Source organism: Callithrix jacchus, chromosome 6, assembly GCF_049354715.1.
Source record: "Callithrix jacchus isolate 240 chromosome 6, calJac240_pri, whole genome shotgun sequence".
Lineage (NCBI taxonomy): Eukaryota > Metazoa > Chordata > Mammalia > Primates > Cebidae > Callithrix > Callithrix jacchus.
In genome coordinates this window covers 18870175-18892157 of record NC_133507.1, presented here as the reverse complement: position 1 = coordinate 18892157, position 21983 = coordinate 18870175, and the positions used below count along the sequence as shown (strand labels likewise).

The following is a 21983-nucleotide window of genomic DNA, read 5'->3' as shown; positions in this document are numbered from 1 at the left end:
AAGTGATGCTTGATGTCTGCCAGTTACATGCTCTCAGCTAAGCTGGGGAAGGACATGTCTGTGAGCCCCGAGCTTAGGCAACTCCCATCTCAGCAGTGGAGTACCAGCTTTATCCTTCAGAGTTCGGTTTAGTGAATACAGGAAGAAATTGTGACTTCTGCTCCAGTGTACACCAAGGACACAGGCCATTCCTGGGGAGAAAAGAGAGAAGATGGGTGTTACATAAGAAGTCTGGGTGGCCTTTGGTTTGCACAGGTGTTTGCCCAAGAGGAAGCTGCTTTGGAGTCTGAAGTGGAAGGGGACTGGGCAGCCCCATGAGGGCTGTTCTTGGCACCCGCCTGCCTTCCTGGTAAGGAGGACAGTCATAACTGCCCCTTGGCTGCTTCCACATCTAGAAAATTCGCATCCTCAGTGTTTTAAGTAATGTCTTCTACAAGACAAATTGATCTCTAGAAGCAGCCATGTGGGTGTGGGCTTGTATCATCCACAGTGTCAGCTGCTGCGATCAGGGAACCTGTGCTCCGGGGCCACAGGTGCAAAGAGGAGCTGGCGGGCTACAGCTGACAACCTAACTCCCCTCTTCATTCCCTCCTGCCTCTCCAGGTTTGCTGGGGACCGTCTCTAGGACCGCTCACTGAGGGCTTTCCCCAAGGTGATCCCTCACTAGGACAACCACACACTTCATGTTCATTTACCTGGGGGGCCCTTGACTTCCATGGGCATTGCAAACAGGCAGCTAGGAAGAAGGAAATAGAAGGTGGCCGTACTGGGAAAGAAAGAGACACGAGTCAGAGCCATGCAGACTCCTTGGCAAGGAGAGATGCTGGCAGAGTCGTGGTCCTAAAGCCAGAATAGATAGTTAGAATGAACCTTCCCAGGGGTAGAGGGCCATGAAGCAAATCACATTCTAGGTGCTGGTCCTATGCGCTGACCTTGGATGCTGGTGAGGGCAGGTTGGGTGGGGCTGGGTGTCCCTCCTAGGCTAGTGTGGTGTGCCAAGCTCTCGCCGGAGAGGGCTGTCCTTTGGAGAGCCACCTCTGCTTTGGGAAAGATCTCCTTAAAGAGCGGAGTTGGGTGATCTTATCTCAGGGGCACAGATGTTCTCTTATCTCAGGGGCAATACAACCAGCGTGGTGCTGATAAACTGGGTCTCTTAAAAAGACTCCAGTTTGTAGGGTGTGCAGATTTTCACAGTGTGAGTGCTCCCACAATGGATAACTACAGTGGTTTAACCACTGGCTTGCAAAACCATAATAATCTCATGTGCCGCCGGAGCCAGCCCCAACTCACCACTGAATCTTGTCATAGTGCCAGTCAGTAGCAGGGGGCTGTTGTGAATGATTAGCTTTAGGAATTTGTGTACTGAAGTAAGAAAATTCAAGGTCCACTTGACAGCATGATGAGAGATTTCATTTTCCATGTGAGCAAAAGAACAGTGGCTATGTGAGCATTTCACTTCCCATGTGAGCACAAGAACAGTGGCTATGTGAGCATTTCACTTCCCATGTGAGCACAAGAACAGTGACTATGTGAGCACTTCACTTCCCATGTGAGCACAAGAACAGTGGCTATAAGGAGACCTAATTCCTAAAACCAGCTCCCTCATTGATACTTCAAAGACTGGGGCTCTCCAGCCCAACATGGAGCTGCTGAGACCTTCTTTTTTTTTTCATTTTTTGTTTTTTTTTCACTTTATCTTGGGGGCAGTTATCTTTGACTAGGAGCTACTGAGACCTGACTGCTCACCAAGATTAGAAGGTCCTATATTATAATCATATGCCTATATTACATTTAGAAAGGCAGGAAGGAAATAGAGAAAAATTTGGTAGTGGTGACTTCATTTGTCTTTAGGATCTTCTGTGTTTTTATTATTTATTTATTTATTATTTTTAAGTTAATCTTTTAAATTTTTATTATTATTATTATACTTTAACTTCTGGGGTACATGTGCAGAATGTGCAGGTTTGTTACACAGGTATACATGTGCCATGGTGGTCTGCTGCATCTATCCCCCCGTCATCAACGTTAGGCATTTCTCCTAATGCTATCCCTTCCCTAGCCCCCTACCCCCTGCTATCTCTCCCCTAGACTCCTATTCCCTGACAGGCCCCAGTGTGTGATGTTCCCCTCCCTTGTCCATGTGTTCTTATTGTTCAACACCCACTTATGAGTAAGAACATTCAGTGTTTGGTTTTCTGTTCTTGTGTCAGTTTGCTGAGAATGATGGTTTCTAGCTTTATCCATGTCCCTGCAAAGGACATAAACTCATCTTTTTTATGACTGCATAGTATTCCACGGTGTATATGTGCCACATTTTCTTTATCCAGTCTATCATTGATGGACATTTGGGTTGGTTCCAAGTCTTTGCTATTGCAAACAGTGCTGCAGTTAACATACATGTGCATGTGTCTTTTTAATTGAATGTTTTATAATCCTTTGGGTATATACCCAGTAATGGGATTGCTGGGTCAATGGTATTTGTAGTTCTAGGTCCTTGAGGAATCGCCACACTGCCTTCCACAATGGTTGAACTAATTTATACTCCCACAAACAGTGTAAAAGTGTTCCTATTTCTCCACACCCAGCATCTGTTGTCTCCTGATTTTTTAATGATTGCCATTCTAACTGGTGTGAGATGGTATCTCGATGTGGTTTTGATTTGCATTTCTCTAATGACCAGTGATGATGAGTCTTTTTCATATGTTTGTTGGCTGCATAAATGTCTTCTTTTGAGAAGTGTCTGTTCATATCTTTTGCCCACTTTTTGATGTGCTTTTTTTCTTCTTGTAAATTTGTTTAAGTTCTTTGTAGACTCCGATTATTAGCCCTTTGTCAGATGGGTAGATTGCAAAAATTTTTTCCCATTCTGTTGGTTGCTGGTTCACTCCAATGATAGTTTCTTTTGCTGTGCAGAAGGTCTTTAGTTTAATTAGATCCCATTTGTCTTTTTTGGCTTTTGCTGCCATTGCTTTTGGTGTTCTAGTAATGAAGTCCTTGCCTATGCCTATGTCCTGAATGCTATGCCTAGGTTTTCTTCTAGAGTTTTTATAGTGTTAGGTCTTATGTTTAAATCTTTAATCATCTGGACTTAATTTTTGTATAAGGTGTAAGGAAGGGATCCAATTTCAGCTTTCTGCATATGGCTAGCCAATTTTCCCAACACCATTTATTAAATAGGGAATCTTCTGGGCGCAGTGGTGGCGTGCGCCTGTAATCTCCAGCTACTCAGGAGGCATTTTAAATAAAAATAAAATAAATAGAGATTCCTTTCCCCATTGCTTGTTTTTGTCAGGTTTGTCAAAGATCAGATGGCTATAGATGTGTGGCATTATTTTTTTTATTATTATTTTTTGAGATGGATCTCTCTCCGTCACCCAGGCCGGAGTACAGTGGGGCAATGTTGGCTTACTGTAGCCTCCATCTTCCAGGATCCAGTGATTCTCCTGCCTCAGCCTCCTGAGTAGCTGGGATTATAGGCATCTGCCACCATGCCTGGCTAATTTTTGTATTTTTAGTAGAGACAGGGTTTCCCCATGTTGGCCAGGCTGGTCTGGAACTCCTGACCTCAAGTGATCTGCCTGCCTCAGACTCCCAAAGTGCTGGGATTATAGGTGTGAGCCAAAGTGCCTGGCCTCTGTGTTTTTTAGATAACCAGAAAAAAAATTTAAAAAGAGATGTCATATGTAAAACAAAAATCAATTCTATTTCTCTTTTCCATAGATATCTGTTTCTTCTTTTAACTCTATTTTATCAGCCTTTGTTCTGACTGTATTTTAACAATCTCCACACAACATTCTAAAAGATCTACTGATGGTCTCTGAAAATTCTCCCAAACCAAAAAGAGCTGGTTTGTTTTTTTTTTTTTTTTGAGATGGAGTTTTGCTCTTGTTACCCAGGCTGGAGTGCAATGGCACGATCTCGGCTCACTGCAACCTCCGCCTCCTGGGTTCAGGCAATTCTTCTGCCTCAGCCTCCTGAGTAGCTGGAGATTACAGGCACACGCCACCATGTCAAGCTAATTTTTTGTATTTTTAGTAGAGACAGGGTTTCACCATGTTGACCAGGATGGTCTCGATCTCTTGACCTCGTGATCCACCCACTTCAGCCTCCCAAAGAAAGAGCTTTTATATTTATTTTATTTTATTTTTGAGATAACATGAAATTTATTTATTTATTTTTATGTTATGTACTGTATCTTTATTTTATTTATTTTTTTAATTGCATTTTAGGTTTTGGGGTACATGTGCAGAACATGCAAGATAGTTGCATAGGTATACATATGGCAGTGTGTTTTGCTGCCTTCCTCCCCTTCACCCACATTTGGCATTTCTCCCATATTTATTTATTTTAGAGACAAGGTCTCACTATGTGGCCCAGGCTTGTCTCAGATTCTGGGGTTCAAGTAGTCCTCCTGCCTTAGCCTCCCAAAGTGTTGGGATTACAGGTATGAAGCACTGTGCCCAGCCCCAGAAAGAGCTTTTAGATCTCAGATTAATTCAGGTCCCTGGGTTGACTCCTGTATGTGCCAAAAGAGCAGAATCTTGGGGAGGCTCCCCAGCTTCCCCAGGATTAGGGGCTTACCTGAGTGGCTCCTCCTCCCACTCCCCATCTAGGCACTTTCTGTAGGAAGCATTGAAAATCTCAGCCTGCCGCTCCCACTGACTGTCCTTGATGAAGTGATTCTGCCCGGAGCCCAGGCCGTAGCAGTCCTCTATCTTTGCAAAGACTTCCAGGGGGCTTTTGAATGTGGTGCCTAGGTTGAAAATATTACAGAATTAGTCAAGCCATCTGACTTTTCCTTCCCGATTTTCCCCTCCTTTCCACATTTCCCAGTTTCCTGCAGAATCCCTCATCGTCAGAAATCCATTCTTGCTCTGCAATTGGTCTATAAACCCAGGTATTCTGTCTTTTCCCAGCCTCTCCTGTGCCCTACCAGCTCACAGAGCCCAGGCAGGCAGCAGCTGCTGTCCCCCTTCTTCTGTGTCTTCAACCTGCATCATTCTCTCTGCTTCTGGATTACAGAATATTTGCAAAGGCTGGGGCTTCAGGGGGCGGTGGGGCAGGGGAATGTTGATAATGCACTAGAGACTTTAGAACACCGTCCCTGTCTCTCCAGCTAAGGAAGGCCCCAAATCTGCCAATTAACATCTCTTTTCAGTCCGGGCTGAAGGAAGACTCACATAATTAGGCAGTCTCAGTCTCTTCTTATGCCAACATTTACCCAATTACCTTCCTTTTTTAAAGCTGAGACTATAGACAAACAATCTGGGTCTCTGTTACCCAGATTGGAGTGCACTGGCATGATCTTGGCTCATTGTAACCTCCGCCTCCTGGGTTCAAGTGATTCTCTTGCCTCAGCCTTTTGAGAGCTGGGATTACAGGCATGTGCCACCATGCCCAGCTAATTTTTATATTTTTAGTAGAGACGGGATTTCACCATGTTGGCCCGGATGGTCTCAATCTCTTGACCTTGTGATCCACCTATCTCGGCCTCCCAAAGTGCTGGGATTACAGGCGTGAGCCACTGCACCCTACTGACAGTTGCATAGCTTTGCAGAGGGAGACACCTATTTTATAAACACATAGTGTCACGTTATACACTAGTAATTCTCAAAGGATGATGCCAGATCAGCAGTGTAAGAGTCACCTGGGAACTTGTTAAAAATACAGATTCTCAGGGCCCACTCCAGACCTACTAGAATAGAAGAAACTCTGTGGTGGGTTCCAGTCATCTGGGTTATGTTTTGAGATGGGGGTCGTGCTACATTGCCCACCAATGTGCTACATTGCTTGAACTCCTTGGTTCAAGCAATCCTCCCACCTCAGCTTCTTGAGTAGCTGAGACTATAGACAAACAATCTGGGTTTTATTTTTATTTTTTTGAGGTGGACTCTTGCTTTGTTGCCCAGGCTGGAGTACAGTGGCACGATCTCAGCTCACTGCAACCACCACCTCCTGGGTTCAAGCGATTCTCTGCCTCAGCCTCCCAATGAGTTGGGATTACAGGCACCCACCACTGTGCCTGGCTAATTTTTGTATTTTTAGTAGAGATGGGGTTTCACCATCTTGGCCAGGCTGGTCTTGAACTCCTGACCTTGTGATCCACCCGCCTCAGCCTCCCAAAGTGCTGGGATTATAGGCATGAGCCACCACGCGTGGCCTACAATCTGGGTTTTAATGAGTTCTCCAAATGAGTCTGATGCAGCTAAAGTTTGAGAACTGCTGTTATACATTATACCCCTTGTATTTTCACTTATTAAAATATTTTGAAGATTATTTCATGTTAGTACTATAGATCCTCTTCATTGTTGCTTACTTTTAGTTATTAAACCTTTTTATTATTGCAAAGTATAACATACATTCAGAAAAGAGCATAAAATATATAGCTTAGTGAGTTACTATAAAGCAAACCTCTGGTATTATATACGCAAGTCAAGAAATAGAACATTGGCTGGGTGCAGTGGCTCATGCCTGTAATCCCAGCAGTTTGGAAGGCCAAGGCAGGAGGATCATGTGAGCCCAGGAGTCTGAGACCAGTCTGGGCGATACAGCAAAATCCTATCTCTACAAAAAAATACAAAAATTGCCCAGGCCTGGTAGTGTGTGCCTGTAGTCCCAGCTACTTGGGAGGCTGAGGTGGGAGGATTGCTTGGGAAGTGGAGGTCACAGTGAGCTGAGATTGTGCCACTACACTCCAGCATGGGTGACAGAGGGAGACCCTGTCTCAAAAAAGTAAAAGAAGAAAGGAAACAAACAAGAAAAAAAAAAAAAAGAAATAGAACATCGCCAGCTCACTTGAAGGTTCCCAGGGCCTCTTTCTAATCAAGACTCTTTGGGAAGAGTTGGCAGCCACTCTCCTGACTTATATGGTAGCCACGTCATTGCATTTATTTATGCTTTTATCACCTAAACATGCATCTTCAACACCATAGTTTCACGTTGCTGGATTCTGAACTGTACGTAGGGGAACCATGCAGTGTTAACTCCATGACTACCCTCTTTTGCTCAGTATTGTTCATGGGATTCATTCATTTTGCTGTGTGTAGCTGCAGTTTGTTCATTTTCATTGCTGCATAGTATTCCATTGAATATAGTACAATTTATCTGTTCTACTATTGATGAACATTTAGTTGCTCTGTGTTTGAGGCTACAAAAAACCATGTCACTATTACCATTCATATACATGTCTCCTGGGACACACCTGCTTGCAAATATATGGGTACATTCCGAGAAGTAGGGTGACCAACTCAAACTGGCTTGCTTGTGGGTTTCGTAGTTTTACACTGAAAAATATCACATCCCAGAAAACCTCTCAGTCAGGCAAACTGGTATGGTTGGTCACCTTATCACCTAGCAGTGCAAACACTGTGTCATAGGATACAAATTATTATCAACTTTACTAGATAATAACCATTTTCCAAAGTGGTTGCACCAGTTTTCATTGCTAAATGCAATGTATGGGAGTACTGATTGTTCCACATCCTTGCCATCACTTGGTGTGGTGAGTCTTTTTAATTTTATGCATCCTAGTGGATGTGTTGTGCTACTTCACTGTAGTTTTAATTTGCACTTCCCTGCAGACTAATGATGGTGAGCACCTTTTCTTGTTTCTTGATCATTTAAATAATCTTTTTTTGTGAATAGCCTGTGCAATACTCTTGCCTGTTTGGTACTGGATTATCTCTCTTTTTCTTAAGAATTTGTAGTAATTCTTCATATATTCTGGACATGGACCATCAGTGGGTTTTATGTGTTTTGCAGATAACTTCTCCCTCTATGTGGCTTGCTCTTTCATACTCTTAATGATATCTTTGATTTGAAATTCCTAATTTTAATGTATTTGAGACTACATGTGCACGCTACTCTGCCAGGCTAATTTTTGCATTTTTTGTGGAGGCAGGGTTTCGCCATGTTGCCCAAGCTGATCTTGAACTCCTGAGCTCAAGCAATCCACCCACCTTGGCCTCCCAAAATGCTAGGATTACAGGCATGAGCCACCACGCACGGCCCATATTTTATTTAAACAATTTTCACCTCTGTACATAAGGCTACTGCGAACATTCTTTTTTTGTTTTTAATCCTAACCACTAGACCACCAGAGATGAACATTCTTATAGCTATGTCTTTGTGATCATGTGTAAATGCTGAGAGGATATCCTCTGTATATGCTGCCTACAATAGCTATCCTCTCTGCTCCTCTTGACCAAGTCCCATTCTTTGACACTTTGCCCAAATGTCCCTTTCTCTGGTAAAGCCTTTGCTTACTCTGAGCCAGGCAGATGGTCCCCCTTGCTGTAGTTATCACAGCCCACTATGGTGGTTTCTTGCCATTCTCCCTTATAGACTATCAATGAATGTGTTACAACTAGCAGTCAAGTGAATTAGCACAGGAAGGAATAAATAAATTCAACCTGGCAATTCAGAAAAGATCTCTTTCTTTCCTGAGCTTCCAATTCTGTTAGTTAACTGTATGTAATACAAATGTATTACTTATATTATTTGTTTTAATGTCTCAGGGCTTATGAATTTAAAAAAATTTCCTCTTTAAAACTATGTAATTTTGATATTGTTGCTAACAAATTGAAAACATAGAACATGTGGGGAAAGGAGGGAAAAACAGAGAAATCAATGGCAAAAGGAGAGAGAGATTGAATCACACTTACCTGTAACAGGTTTAGGTGGTTTGATCTTCATTGTGTAAACCGGAAGAGTCAATTTAATGTCTCCTTTAAAACAAACATTTATATCCTAAAACAAGGAAAAGGGATAGTTAATAAGCCAAAAAAAGAGAGGAAGTAGAATAATTAGAAACACCAATTTTAAAAGAAGGTAGAAAAGGAGGGGGAAAAGAAGAAAAAGAGGACAAATAGAAAGTAAATAGCAAGATTATAGATTTAAACCCAAACATATAAATAATCACATTAAATGTATATGGTCTAAATACCCCCAGTTAAAAGCCAGAGATTGTCAGACTCTATAAAAAGACAAGACCCTTACTGGGTATGGTGATACACACTTGTAGTCCCAGCTACTCTGGAGGCTGAAGTGGGAGGAACGCTTGAGGCCAGGAGTTTGAGGTGGCAATGTGCTGTGATCATGCCTGTGAATAACTACTGCATTCCAGCCTAGGCAACATAGTGAGAATCTTTGAAATGATTTTTTTCAGAAAGGGCAAGACCCAACTATATGAGGTCAAAAAGAAATTTTTTTTCTTTCTTGCGAGACAGGGTCTTGCTTTGTCACCCAGGCTGGAGTGCAGTGGAACGATCACAGCTCATTGCAGCATCGACCTCCTGAGCTTAAACAATCCTCCCAACTCAGCCTTCTAAGTAGTTAGGATCACAGTTATGCACTACCACACCCGGCTAATTTAGTTTTTGCAGAGACAAGGTCTTGCCATGCTGCTCATGCTGCTCAGGATGGACTTGAACTCCTGGGCTCATGTTATCCCCCTGCTTTTGCCTCCCAAAGCACTGGGATTACAGGCGTAAGCCACCACATGTGGCCAAGAAACTCATTTTATGAACCATTTTCTGAAACCATAGGGGGAAGAAAAAGAAACTTGTTGTATTAAATATAATGACACAAATATGTTAAGAATGAAAGTACAGAAAAAGATATATCTTGCTAAAATGAATCAAAAGAAAGCTGAGGTGACCATATTAGTATTTGACATAGAAGAATTCTGAGCAAAGATATTATCAGGAATCAAAGGGTCAGTGAATAATGACAAAACGATCAATTCATCCGAAGACGTAACATTACAAATTGTTAAGCATCTAATTACACAGCTTCAAAATACATGAAACAAAAATTCGTAAGAGTGAAAGAAGAAAAAGATAAATCTACAATCTTAGAGATTCCTCTTTTAATAAGCACAGAATAAGTAAACAGAAAACCAGTAAGAATATAGTAAGGATATAAAAGGAAAATAGGAAGGAGATAGAAGACTTGAACAGCCTGACCAGTAACAGCTTTCTTGGTCTTTTCTCTTTTAAGTGCACATAAACACTTAAGAAGATAATCCACATTGTGGGAATAAAACAAGTCTAAATAAACTTAAAATGATTCAAGTATATAAAGTATGTTTTCTGATTGCAATGGATTTAAATGAGAAGCCCATTTAAAAAAGCTATCTGTAACATTTCCAATATTTGGACACTAAATAACATGCTTCTAAAAATCTACTAGTCAAAGAAGAAATACAAAAGCAAATTATAAAGTACTTAGAACTGAATGGGAATAAAAACATCAAAATTTAAAGCAGTATTTAGATACAAGTTTATAGCACTCAATGCCTATATCAGAAAAGAAGATCTCAGTGATTTGAGCTTCTTCCTTAAGAAACTAGAAGAGGAGGCTAAACCCAAAGTGAGCAGAACAAAGGATATAATAAAAAGAAAACTGGAAATCAGTGAAAGAGAAAACGAAAAACAGGGAAAAATATGTGAAACTAAAAGCTTGTCCTTTGGAGAAGAATAAAATGGACAAACTAGCCAAACCAATTAAGAGAAAAAGAGAGAAGATACAGAGGGCCAATATCAGGAATAAGAGGGCTGACATCACAGTAAATTTCAAAGATAATGAAAGGATAATAATGGAATGTTATGAACCACTTTAAGCCAGTAAATTTGACAACTTAGACAAAATGGACAAATTACTCCTAAGACACAAGATACAAAAGCTTGCTCAGGAAGAAATAGATAACCTGAATAGCACTTTATCTATTAAAGAAGTTGACTTTGTAGTTCCACAAAGAAAGCTCCAGGACTAGATGGACCCATTAGTAAATTCTCTCCAACATTTTAAGAAGAAATAATGCCCAGCCTGGAAAACATATTTTTCTATAAAAAATTTAAAAAATAGATAAGCACGGTGGCATACAACTGTAGTCTTAGATTTGGGGAGCTGAGGCAGGAGGATTGCTTGAGCCCAGGAGGTTGAGGGTACAGTGAGCCATGATCATGCCACTGCATTCCAGCCTGAGTGACAGAGTAAGCCACTGTTTCAAAATGAAAAAATAAAAAGAAAAGAGAAAAATGTGCAAACAAATTAATGAGTCAAAAATGCAAGTTTATAAGAAAATATATACAGTATGATCCCACTTTCCATGAAACAAAACTTTGTTTTTCAAAATAAATACAAGAATGTAAATACACACTGAAGGTCTAGAAAACACACATCAAGCTAGTAGTGGCAGTTACCTAGGAGAGGGCTGTTTATCTGAATTCCTTGACTTTTGCAAGAGTGATGTGTTCATATATTTTTTGTGTAATTTGAAATATAATGTAACTATTTTTATTATTTTTTGTGAGACAAAAAATCTTGTCTCACAAGATTTTGTGAGACAGAATCTTGCTCCGTCGCCCAGGCTACAGTGCAGTGGTACAATCTCAGCTCACTGCCGCATCCACCCCCAGTGTTCAAGCCATGCACCCACTTCAGTCTTCTGCGTAGCTGGGACTATAACTGCATGCCACCACACCTGGCTAATATTTTGTAGAGGCAGGGTTTCACCAGCCCAGGCTGGTCTCAAATTCCTGAGCTCAAGAGAACCTCCTGCCTTAGGCTCCTAAAGTGTTGGGATTACAGGCGTGAGCCACAGTGCCTGTTCTAACATAACTTTGAAAGGGAAAAAAGAAGGGGCCCTGGCGAGAGACTTCCATTTCAGAAGTTCATCACCACTCTACTGACATACCTGAGTCCTCCAGGAGCCATGCCTCCTGAAAGCATGGTGTGTTCCTGGTCTCAGAGGAAGAGCCAGGAAGCTCCAGGAAACCTGCTCTGTTTTTTTTTTCTTTTTTTGTAGAAAGTGATTTATTTAGAGACAGAGAAACAGGAGGAGGAGAGAGAAAGAAACAGCTAACTCTCACACTGAGTGAGAGAATCCAGAAAGATGGAATCCAGGAGAGGAAAGTAGCTTCCACACTGAGTGGGAAGGAATAGAGAGAGATGGAGTTTAGGAGGGGAAGACAGGTTTCCACTAGAGAGTGTGGAAGGGGACGTCAGAGGGGAAATCCAGGAGAGAGAAAGATGGCTCCAATGAAGGGAGTGTTCATGGAAGGGGACCCAAACATGGGGTCCACCTGCTCTGTTCTGTAAGGTATTCCAAAACAAACACAAAACCCCCAGGTCACTCGGCTTGGTGGACTGGGCTGTTATCTTGGTAGGGGCAAATCTGGGATTCACGGGACCCTCTTTTAAGAAAAAGAACACAGAACTATGCGCACAAAATGCCCATGGCCACTGTAATTCCATCTAATATGGGGGAAATTGTAACAGATGAAAGTTAATGTGAAGAGGCAGTGGGATTAAGTAATCATGGTTAAAACATGTTACCTTTGCTAATTTAACAAAAATACATGACCATATGAACATACTGCTTTAAGTGAGGGGCCCCGAAATGTAAGCTCCCTTAACTTCAGGTAAAGGAGATGACTTGGGGGGGGGTCACCTATTCTCAAGGACAGGAGGTCAACTTCAGTGGATATGAGGCACAAGATTAAGTCACAGAGAATTGAAAACAGTGCCCCGGTGGAATATTTTACTAGTATATTTTACATTTAAGGTAAATTTCAAGTAAAAATAGGAATCTTGGGCCGGGCATGGCAGCTCACGCCTGTAATCCCAGCACTTTCGGAGGTTGAGGCAGGTGGATCACTTGAGGTCGGGAGTTTGAGATCAGCCTGATCAACATGGAGAAACCCCATCTCTACTAAAAATACAAAATTAGCTGGGTGTGGTGGCACATGCCTGTAATTCTAGCTACTTGGGAGGCTGAGGCAGGAGAATTGCTTGAACCCAGAAGGCAGAAGTTGCAGTGAGCTGAGATGGCGCCACTACACTCCAGCCTGGGCAACAAGAGCAACAAGAGTGAAACTCCATCTCAAAAACTAAACAAACAAACGAATAAATAAAAATAAAACACAAAAATCTCTGAAATGCAACCTTAAGTCTCTCTGGAGATTTTCCTTGAAGTTTCTTACCATTTCTAAATGATCTGCAGAAGTGGGACCAAGGGTATTCTGAGGAGAAAAATTAGAAGTGAATTCACAATAGGTTTGATGTACGTTTGCCAGCCCTTTAATCTTCCAGCATGCGCTCTCTTCCCCTCAGTTCCTCTTGTGGGAGTGAATTCATGCAGTGGATATGGAGGGCCAGTATTTGTGTGGGTCTCTGGCCTGCAGAACTTCAACACATGACCCCTATTTTTCAGGATCTTAAAAAGCAGTTGGGGAAACAGGAAATAGTTAATAACAATAAGAGGAAATCTGAATGAATAGAGTTGAGGAGCTCAGTCAGAACACCATTATAAGAATCTAAATGGAAGCAAATATTTCTGATTGGCAAAACATACCGGTGATGTTGAGAATTACATTTAACTAATGCTAAATATAATTCATAGTAGAAGAACTACCACTGTACCTGGCATTCGTTGGCTGTTTCTCAGTGTATGAAAAAGAGGTGGCTGATGGTGAGAAACTACCCCATTCAAGGTGCTTTTTCCATTTGGATAGCAAATTAGTCCATCCAAAAAGACATCTTTTGAGTACCAAGTATGATACTATGGGATTGGTTGATAAAAGCAGAAGGTATGGTCTTAACAATCCAGAAAATTTGTCATCCATTGAAGACAAAAGGATTTTCATGCATAACAGGATAACTAAAAACCTAGGTAGTACATGAGAAGTACCAAAAGAGAGGTGCAAATCACAAAATTCTGTCATAGCCTAGAGGACGAAGATCTCTTGGCTAGTAACTTTCCAGGGACATAGGACTATACTCCATTATGAAGCATTCACTGGGGAGAATGGCATTTATTCAAAGCCACTTGAGCTCAGCAGAGAAAGGGAGTCTTGATCTTGGGCTCCTATAGTAACAATTTCACTAATTTATTTAGCACCCAATACAATGTTTTAAAGGGGTGCTCAGTTAATATATTAGTGTTAGTGGTTTAAAAATAAAAATAATATGCATCCATTATATAAATAAGCAAATTAAGTCTTAATATTTACTGAGCAACTATATCTTAGAAACACAGCACAAGACCCAGGCATCATCTATAAATAAACTGAAATGGTAGAGTTTCTACTTTCTAAGGATAATATAAAATATATATTTCTGTATATTGAGAAGAACCTCTTTGTACCATAGTCTGGAAAATTTAATGGAATTTGAGGCATGAAGAGATGATTTTAGCCAGGAGGGAAAAAAGATGACCAGTGAAGCAGGAGTCAGGACAAAAGACCCTCCTGCCAGAGAAGTGCCCAGGGGTGTGCTCGGCAACTCCCAGACTAGAGAGAGACCGGGATTCCCACTACTGAATACACTGCTACCTTTTAATACCTTATTTTAGCCAAAGGAAGTGGACTTGGGAAACAGGGGCCGATATTCCTGTTGTCCTCTATTAAAGCCCAGAGGCCTCATTCATCATAAATTCCCAAAGAGAACTTGGGCTAGATGTGGGTCAGGGGTGGGGATAAACATCAGCTGAAAGCAGAGGTATTTCCTACCAGTTGCAGCTGTCTGACTTTTTTCTTTGGATTTGAAGTGAGTTGGGGGTTCTCTACTTCCTTGAGCCAAGTCTCCTTGGGCAATTTATACACATCCAGCCAAATGTCTCCGGCTCCTGCATTGGGAAACCAGAGAACAATTGAGCAACTGTCAGAGAGCCAAAGTTTCCTCTGGGAAATGGCCTGTCTTCTTCTCAGAACTGCTGGCAGAGACCAGCCACCTCTGTAGCAGGCAACTTTGACACATTGAAGGAGAAGCAGTTCTGCAATGGTTTTTGCAAGTCCTCACTCCCCACACAACTTTCCCATGGGGAATGATCCCCTCAACCCCCACCACCTATCGAGGAGAAACGGGCTTTTCACACTGACAGTACTCAGGCAACACAGATTTTTAACCAAACGCTCTGCCCAGCACCCACATTTTCTATGTTGCGAATGGTAAATTCCATTGACATAAAGAAGATAATACATGGGGCTGGGTGTGGTGGCTCACACCTGTAATCCCAGCATTTTGGGAGGCTGAGGTGGGCAGCTCACCTAAGGTCAGGAGTTCAAGACCAGTCTGGCCAACATGGTGAAACCCCATCTCTACTAAAAATACAAAAATGAGCCGGGCGTGGTGGCAGGTGCCTGTAATCCCAGCTATTCAGGAGGTTGAAGCAGGAGAACTGCTTGAACCTGGGAGGCAGAGGTTGCAGTGAGCTGAGATTGTGCCACTGCACTCCAGCCTGGGCAACAGAGCAAGGCTCCATTTCAAATAAATAAGTAAAAATAAAATGCATATCTTCCTCAAATACTTGACATTGGAGGGAGATTTGCCAAGAGAATAAAATAGAGGCCTATATGCCATATATCTAAATATGTAAAGGTTAAAAATCAAGGCAACAAGCATTTGAATAAATTATGTTCTGTTATCCCAGTGATAACTGCAGCAGGCCAGATCCAATTATGAGTGCTAAGATTGGTGGGTAAAACATTAAAGAGAGACCGGGCACGGTGGCTCATGCCTGTAATCCCAGCACTTTGGGAGGCCGAGGTGGGCGGATCACCTGAGGTCAAGAGTTTGAGACCAGCCTGACCAACATGGAGAAACCCCGTCTCTACCAAAAATACAAAAATTGGCCAGGTGTGGTGGCGCATGGCTGTAATCCCACCTACTTGAGAGGCTGAGGCAGGAGACTCATTTGAACCCAGGAGGTGGGGGTTACAGTGAGCTGAGATTACTCCATTGCACTCTAGCCTGGGCAACAAAAGTGAGACTCTGTCTCAAACAAACAAACATTAAAGAGAAACAGCACATCAGCATCATCTCAAAGTATCTCCCTCAAAATGTTTACTAATGACTGCGGTGGTTTTAACACATGTCCAAAAGTTCTTTGATTCTTCTACCTCCAGGAGGTGATACTTCTATCATCTCCCCTTGAGTGTGGTCTGGACTTAGTGACTTGCTCCTTACGGAGGATGGGAAGGGAAAAAAAGTGGCTCTACAGTGGGGAAACCTGGCGGATACCACCTGAAGTGATCAAGGTTAATATTGGCAGTAGTGAGTCACGCTATCACGTACTCCTTGATATGATGCAATGAGAAAAGCATGTCACCTCTGCTGTATTTTCCCCCAAATCCTTAACTCCAGTTGAATCATGAGAAAAAAATCAGACAAACTGAAATTGAGGGACATTCTACAAAATACCTGACTGGTGCTCTTTAAAAATGTGAAGGCCATGAAAAATGAGGAAAGGCCGAGAAATGATCCGTCATTTGCTTAGTTTTGACAAATGTGGTGCAGCGACGTTGAACACTGGCAATAGGGAAGCAGGGTGAAGGGCATAAGGGAACTCTGTAGTATCTTGGCAACTTCTTTAAATCAAAAGTAATTTCTAAATAAAAGATTTGGAGGGACAAAAGCAATCATTTAGAAGAGACCGAAAGTCTGAAATCTTTGTTTAATCTTGCCTTGTAGGAGGAAGGCTGCAAAGTTCCCTCCTTGAGAGATCTCCATCTTTACACAGGTAGTTTGCTTGCTGGTATCATCCTGAAAAGAAAAGAGATGTTGATAGAATAGGCATAGCCTGCTGACAGAAAATGTATTTCAGGCCTTTTGTGGTTTGCACTCAGAAACAGAGATCCTTTTAAAGCTTGGGTCATGAAAAGATGCTTCAAACTTCCCATTTTTGTACAGGAATTGGACAAGATGGTAAGTAAAGAAGTAGAACTCGCTTTTCTTTCTTTTTGGACTTATTTCCTGTTTTTTAAAAGACCCCTGGTGACGTGTGACATACTATTGGATCTCCTGGTCCGCTATGCAAACTCAAGGGCCTATGCTGGCATCCAATTATTCAACTGAATTGAAATAAATTCTACATGACACTGAAAACTCTGGTAGTTGCTGGACAAAATGCTCCATCTAGACTATAGTAGACACTGAATGTGACCCTAGTATGAAACCTGCTCAGGGTCACAGAGGCTCAATGTGAATGGTTATCTATACCTTTTTTTGTTTGTTTTTTTTTAAGACTTGCAAATTTTTTAAATTTTTAGGAGAGATGGGGTCTCACTTTTGTTGCCCAGGCTGGCCTCGAACTCCTGGCTTGCAAGTGATCTTCCCAAGTTGGCCTCTCAAAGTGCTGGGATGACAGGGGAATGAGCCACCATGCCCAGCCTAATGTATTTCTTGTCTCTTAATTTGTTTTTTTGTTTACCATTTATTTGTTGAAGAAACCATGTCACTTGTCCTATGGACAAATTTGTGCACAGGAAGAGTTCCAATTGTCGCATGTCTTCGCCAGTACTTGGTATGGTGCATGTTTTTATTTATTTATTTATTTTCCTTTTAAAATTTTTTTCTTTTTTCATTATATTTTAATTTTTGGTGTGTGTGTATGTATGTGTGTGTGTGTCTGTGTCTGTGTGTTTTGAGACAGTTTTGCTCCGTCTGTAACCCAGGCTGGAGTGCAATGGCCAATCTCGGCTTACTGCAACCTCTGCCTCCCGGGTTCAAGCGATTCTCCTGCCTCAGTCTTCTGAGTAGCTGTGACTATAGGTCCCTGCCACCATGCCCATCTAATTTTTGTATTTTTAGTAGCAATGGGGTTTCAACATGTTGGCCAGGGTGGTCTCAAACTCCTGGCCTTAAGTGATCCTCCTGCCTGCCTCCCAAGGTGCTGGGATTACAGGTGTGAGCCAATGCACTTGGCCTATTTTTGGTGTTTTTAGTTTAAGGATTCTAATACATGTGTGATGATATCTCATTGTGATTTTAATTTCCATCTTCCTAAAGACTAATGATCTTGAGCATCTTATCTGCCTTCCATATATCTTCTTTGATGAATTCTTTGCAAATCCTTTGTCCATTAAAAAAAGTTACATTTTCCCCTTGTTTTGAGAGTTCTTTATATATTCCAGTTTCAAGTCCCTTCTCATATATGTCATTTGCGATGAATTCTCCCAATCTATGGATTGTCTTTTCATTCTGTTAACAATATCTTTTATTGAAGTTTTAAATTTCAATAAAGTCCAGTTTGTCTTTGCTTTTATGGATCATGCTTTTGATGTTGTAGCTAAAATATCTTTGCCTAACCCAGGATTACAAAGACTTTTCTCCCATGTTTTCGTCTAGAAGTTTTATAGTTTTAGGTTTTACATACAGGTATATGATTCTTTTTTTTGAGACGGAGTTTCGCTCTTGTTACCCAGGCTGGAGTGCAATGGCGCGATCTCAGCTCACTGCAACCTCCACCTCCTGGGTTCAGGCAATTCTTCTGCCTCAGCCTTCTGAGTAGCTGGGACTACAGGCATGCGCCACCATGCCCAGCTAATTTTTGTATTTTTAGTAGAGATAGGGTTTCACCATGTTGACCAGGATGATCTCGATCTCTTGACCTCGTGATCCACCCACCTTGGCCTTCCAAAGTGCTGGGATTATAGGCGTGAGCCACCGCGCCCGACCTATATGATCCATTCTGAGTGACTTTTTGTACATGGTGTGATGAATGAGAAGTTTTAAATTTTGGTGAAGTCCAATGTTAATATTTTCTTTTATGATTAGTGCTTTTCATGGTCCTAAGAAATTTCTGCCTGCCTTAAGGTAGCAAAAATATTCCTCTGTGGTTTTTTTTTTTTTAAGAAGAAATGTTTTTAATCTTTATGTTTAGGTCTAAAATCCCTATCATATTAATTTTTATATATGGTGTAGATTTGACATTCATTTTTCCACATTTGTTTTTCCAGTGTTTCAGCATAATTTGTTGAAAATACTTTCTTTTGGCCCCCACTGAACTGCCTTCATGCCCATCAATGGTATTTCTTATACGGCAAATTATAATAAAAAATCTGATATGACTTATACCTGTAATTCCAGTACTTTGGGATGCTGAGGCAGGAGGATTACCTGAGGCCAGGAGTTCATGACCAGCCTGGGCAATAGCATGGCAATACCTTGTCTTTATTTAAGGAAAAAAACCCCACTCTGAGCATTACCCTTTCTTTTGGGAATTCATTGATTTAAGAAATACTTTCTGAGAACTTACAGTATTCCAGGCAATGATCTGGGAAAAGGGGATTCAAAAGGTAAATAAGACAGATCCTCTTTGCTCAGAAGCAGTCATACAAACAAATGAGTGGAGAGGGTGTGGGAGACACTGTGGTAGAAACTGTTCTCTTTGTCAGCGGCACAAAGCAGGGAGAGATCAGCTCCTCTTGTGTCTGTGACAGAAGGTGTCTCAGAGGGGACATTTAGGCTGGTCTTGAAGAATGGGGGAGACTTTGGTAGGGAGACAGGAGAGCATCTGAAGCAGAAGGAACAGCAGAGGCAAGGGAAGGGGAGTGTGAAATGGCCCAGGACATTTAGGGACTTTTAAGTACTTATTAGATATGTTGGTCTGATGCGTAAAAGAAAACTCTGGGCTGGAGTTCCTTTAATTTTCTTCCTTTGACAACAGGGTAACTAAATCCACGGGATTCAGCACGTACCCTTTGATGGTGGAGGATCTCTTAATTGGATATTTTGGAGGAGGCTCTCTGGTGATGGAGGTCTCTGTTTCTTTCTAATCTAGGCCAGCTATCATCGCTTCTATATTAAAGGTAAACTTAATTTGCTACAGCTTTCGGCCCAGCTAATGGTGAAAGAATAGGAACTCACCCCTTCATTGATGACTTTGACTAGGTAAAGACCATCCTTATAAAAATAAAAGAGTCTAATGATACCTGAAACAGAAAAATAAGTGAGAACATGACAGAAAAATGAGCTGACGAAGAACTGGAATTTTTTACATTTGACTTGTGAACTTACCATCATAAGCTCACTCATTCTTAGGCCTCCTTCCCAGCCCCTCCACTGCCGATGCTGCTCTTGGTCTCCCTGCCTTCCTCCACCCCTTAGTTGAAATGTTTAGGTTGTTTTCCTTCCTGGGTCCTCTCCACCTACCCTGGCTCCGCTGACATCTCTGAGACATCTCCTGTAAGCACATGGGCCACCTCACCCACTTGTTGATTCCTGTCTGCCTGATTGAGCACACCATCCCTTATGGCCTCACACCCTTCTCCAACTGTTTCCTGCAGATGTACTCTATTCCTCTGAGATCATAGATTCTTCGAGGGAAAGGATCATAGTTCACTGTTCCACGTGTCTTCTCTCAATCCCAACAAGCTCCTCATGCAGTTGATGTTGTTGAATTTATAAGTAAATCTGTTAATTTAATTCCCATTTAACCTAATGGCTCCAGTATACAATCATCACCCACCATGACCTCTTACCTCTTTCTTGAGGTGTCTCCCAGATACTTGTTACTTGCCTCTCTGTACTATAATATAACCTTGTATAGGCATCTGGCCCACTGCGGGTGAACGTCTAACTCAACCCAATACAGATTCATGGGATATCTGATTCATGCCAAGAAATGTGGTAGGGACACCAAGGCAGTCTACCTTCAAATTCATCACACTGAGAGTTACAGAGACATGAAACCAATGCAGTATGAAAAATATGATCATACCTTTACACTAAACTCCTTCTATCAGCATTCCCACAGAGATATCTCTAGATACCTCAAGTCTGTGCATGTTCAAATGGAATTCCTCAGCTCACAGAACCCTGAAACCTTATTTTCCCATAACTGTTATTAAGAAATGGCATCATCATCCACCCAGTTAGCTAAGATACAAAGGGGAGGCATTTTCCTTCACTGCCCCCAGCACACCCTCCCACTCCTTGACCCCCATGCATATTCCACCATTCCCAAAGCTTTTCCATTCAACATTCCTTTCATTTTTTAAGGTTTTTATTTTGAACTAATTTTACATTTATAAAAAAGTTGCAAAAGCAGTACAGAGTTTCCTGGTATCCCTCGTGTTGCTTCCCATAATGTTAACATCTTACATAATCATAGTACACTTTTTCTTTTTTCTCTTTTTCTTCCTTCCTCCCTTTCCCCTTTTCCCCCTTCCTCCTTTCCTTCCTTTCTTCCTTTCTCCCTCCCTCCCCCTCCCTCTCTCTCTTCTTCTCTTTTTTTCTTTTCTCATTCTGTCACCCAGGCTGGAGTGTACAGTGGCATGATCTCAGCTCACTGCAACCTCTGCTTCCTGGGTTCAAGTGATTCTACTGCCTCAGCCTCCCAAGTAGCTGGGATCACAAGTGCCTGCCAAGCCCAGCTATTTTTTTTTTTTTTTTAAGTAGAAATGGGGTTTTACCACATTGGCCAGGCTGGTGTCAAACTCCTGACCTCAACTGCCAAACTCCTGACCTCAAGTGATCCACCTGCCTAGGCCTCCCATAGTACTGGGATTATAGGCAGGAGCCACAGTGCCCGGGCTTTCTTTTCATTTTAACAGCTGCTGCCTTGGTTCAGATGTTCAGAATTTTGTCTCCTTAATGACTACAGTAGTCTTTCTGCCTTTTGTTTTGCCTTTTTCAACTCCCACCAGAATCCCCTTCCTAAAATGGCAGTCTGGTCAGGTCACTCTCCTGCAGAAAGTTCTTCAGTGTGCCTGTGCTGGCTGAGCAGAGCCTGACGCCATCACAGCTGCTCTCCGAGCCAGCAGGCACTTTCTGCTCTGCCTGCCACAGTCCCACACAGCCACCTCACTGACTTCCGGCCAAGGCTGACCTTTGCCTTCTCATCCTCCACAAAGTAGGAAAGCTCCTCATATCCACAGGTCACAGTCTGGGTCACCCAAACGTAAGGACAGGCTGGAGGGAGCCTAGCTTGTGGGGGCAACCAAGAGCCACAGCTCACCTAACTAGAACGCTGTCCTGGGACTACGGTACAGAGAGGCAAGTCATAACTAGGACACGAGTTTTCGATACCGCACTCCCCACGGAGGCCCGGTTCAGCCTCAGGTGGAGAAAGCGAGCTCTGCCTGGTAGAGGGGACAGTGAGTGCCAGAAGGGTGTGGACCACAGGCCCGCACTGCCTGGTTTGAAGCCTGACTTTCCGTATTACCTCAAGTAAGTTACTTAACTTCCAGGAGTCACTT

The 21983-nt window shown here is 42.2% G+C and overlaps 1 protein-coding gene across 7 annotated transcripts in view; it reads right to left on the bottom strand.

Moving 5' to 3' along the window:
• Positions 1-21983, bottom strand: part of WDR93 (WD repeat domain 93) — a 49353-nt gene that overhangs the window by 18152 nt on the left and 9218 nt on the right. For 6 of the 7 annotated variants that reach the window (XM_008998412.5, XM_008998413.5, XM_017973295.4 and 3 more), the window contains exons 4-11: positions 19651-19715; positions 16467-16545; positions 14514-14629; positions 12987-13025; positions 8664-8748; positions 4582-4753; positions 696-766; positions 105-191 (exon numbers count right to left, since the gene is read on the bottom strand). In XM_008998412.5, the coding sequence (XP_008996660.1) occupies positions 105-191; positions 696-766; positions 4582-4753; positions 8664-8748; positions 12987-13025; positions 14514-14629; positions 16467-16545; positions 19651-19715 (714 nt within the window). The remainder of the gene's footprint in view (positions 1-104; positions 192-695; positions 767-4581; positions 4754-8663; positions 8749-12986; positions 13026-14513; positions 14630-16466; positions 16546-19650; positions 19716-21983) is intronic. The other variant, XM_035303808.3, reaches the window with a different exon arrangement.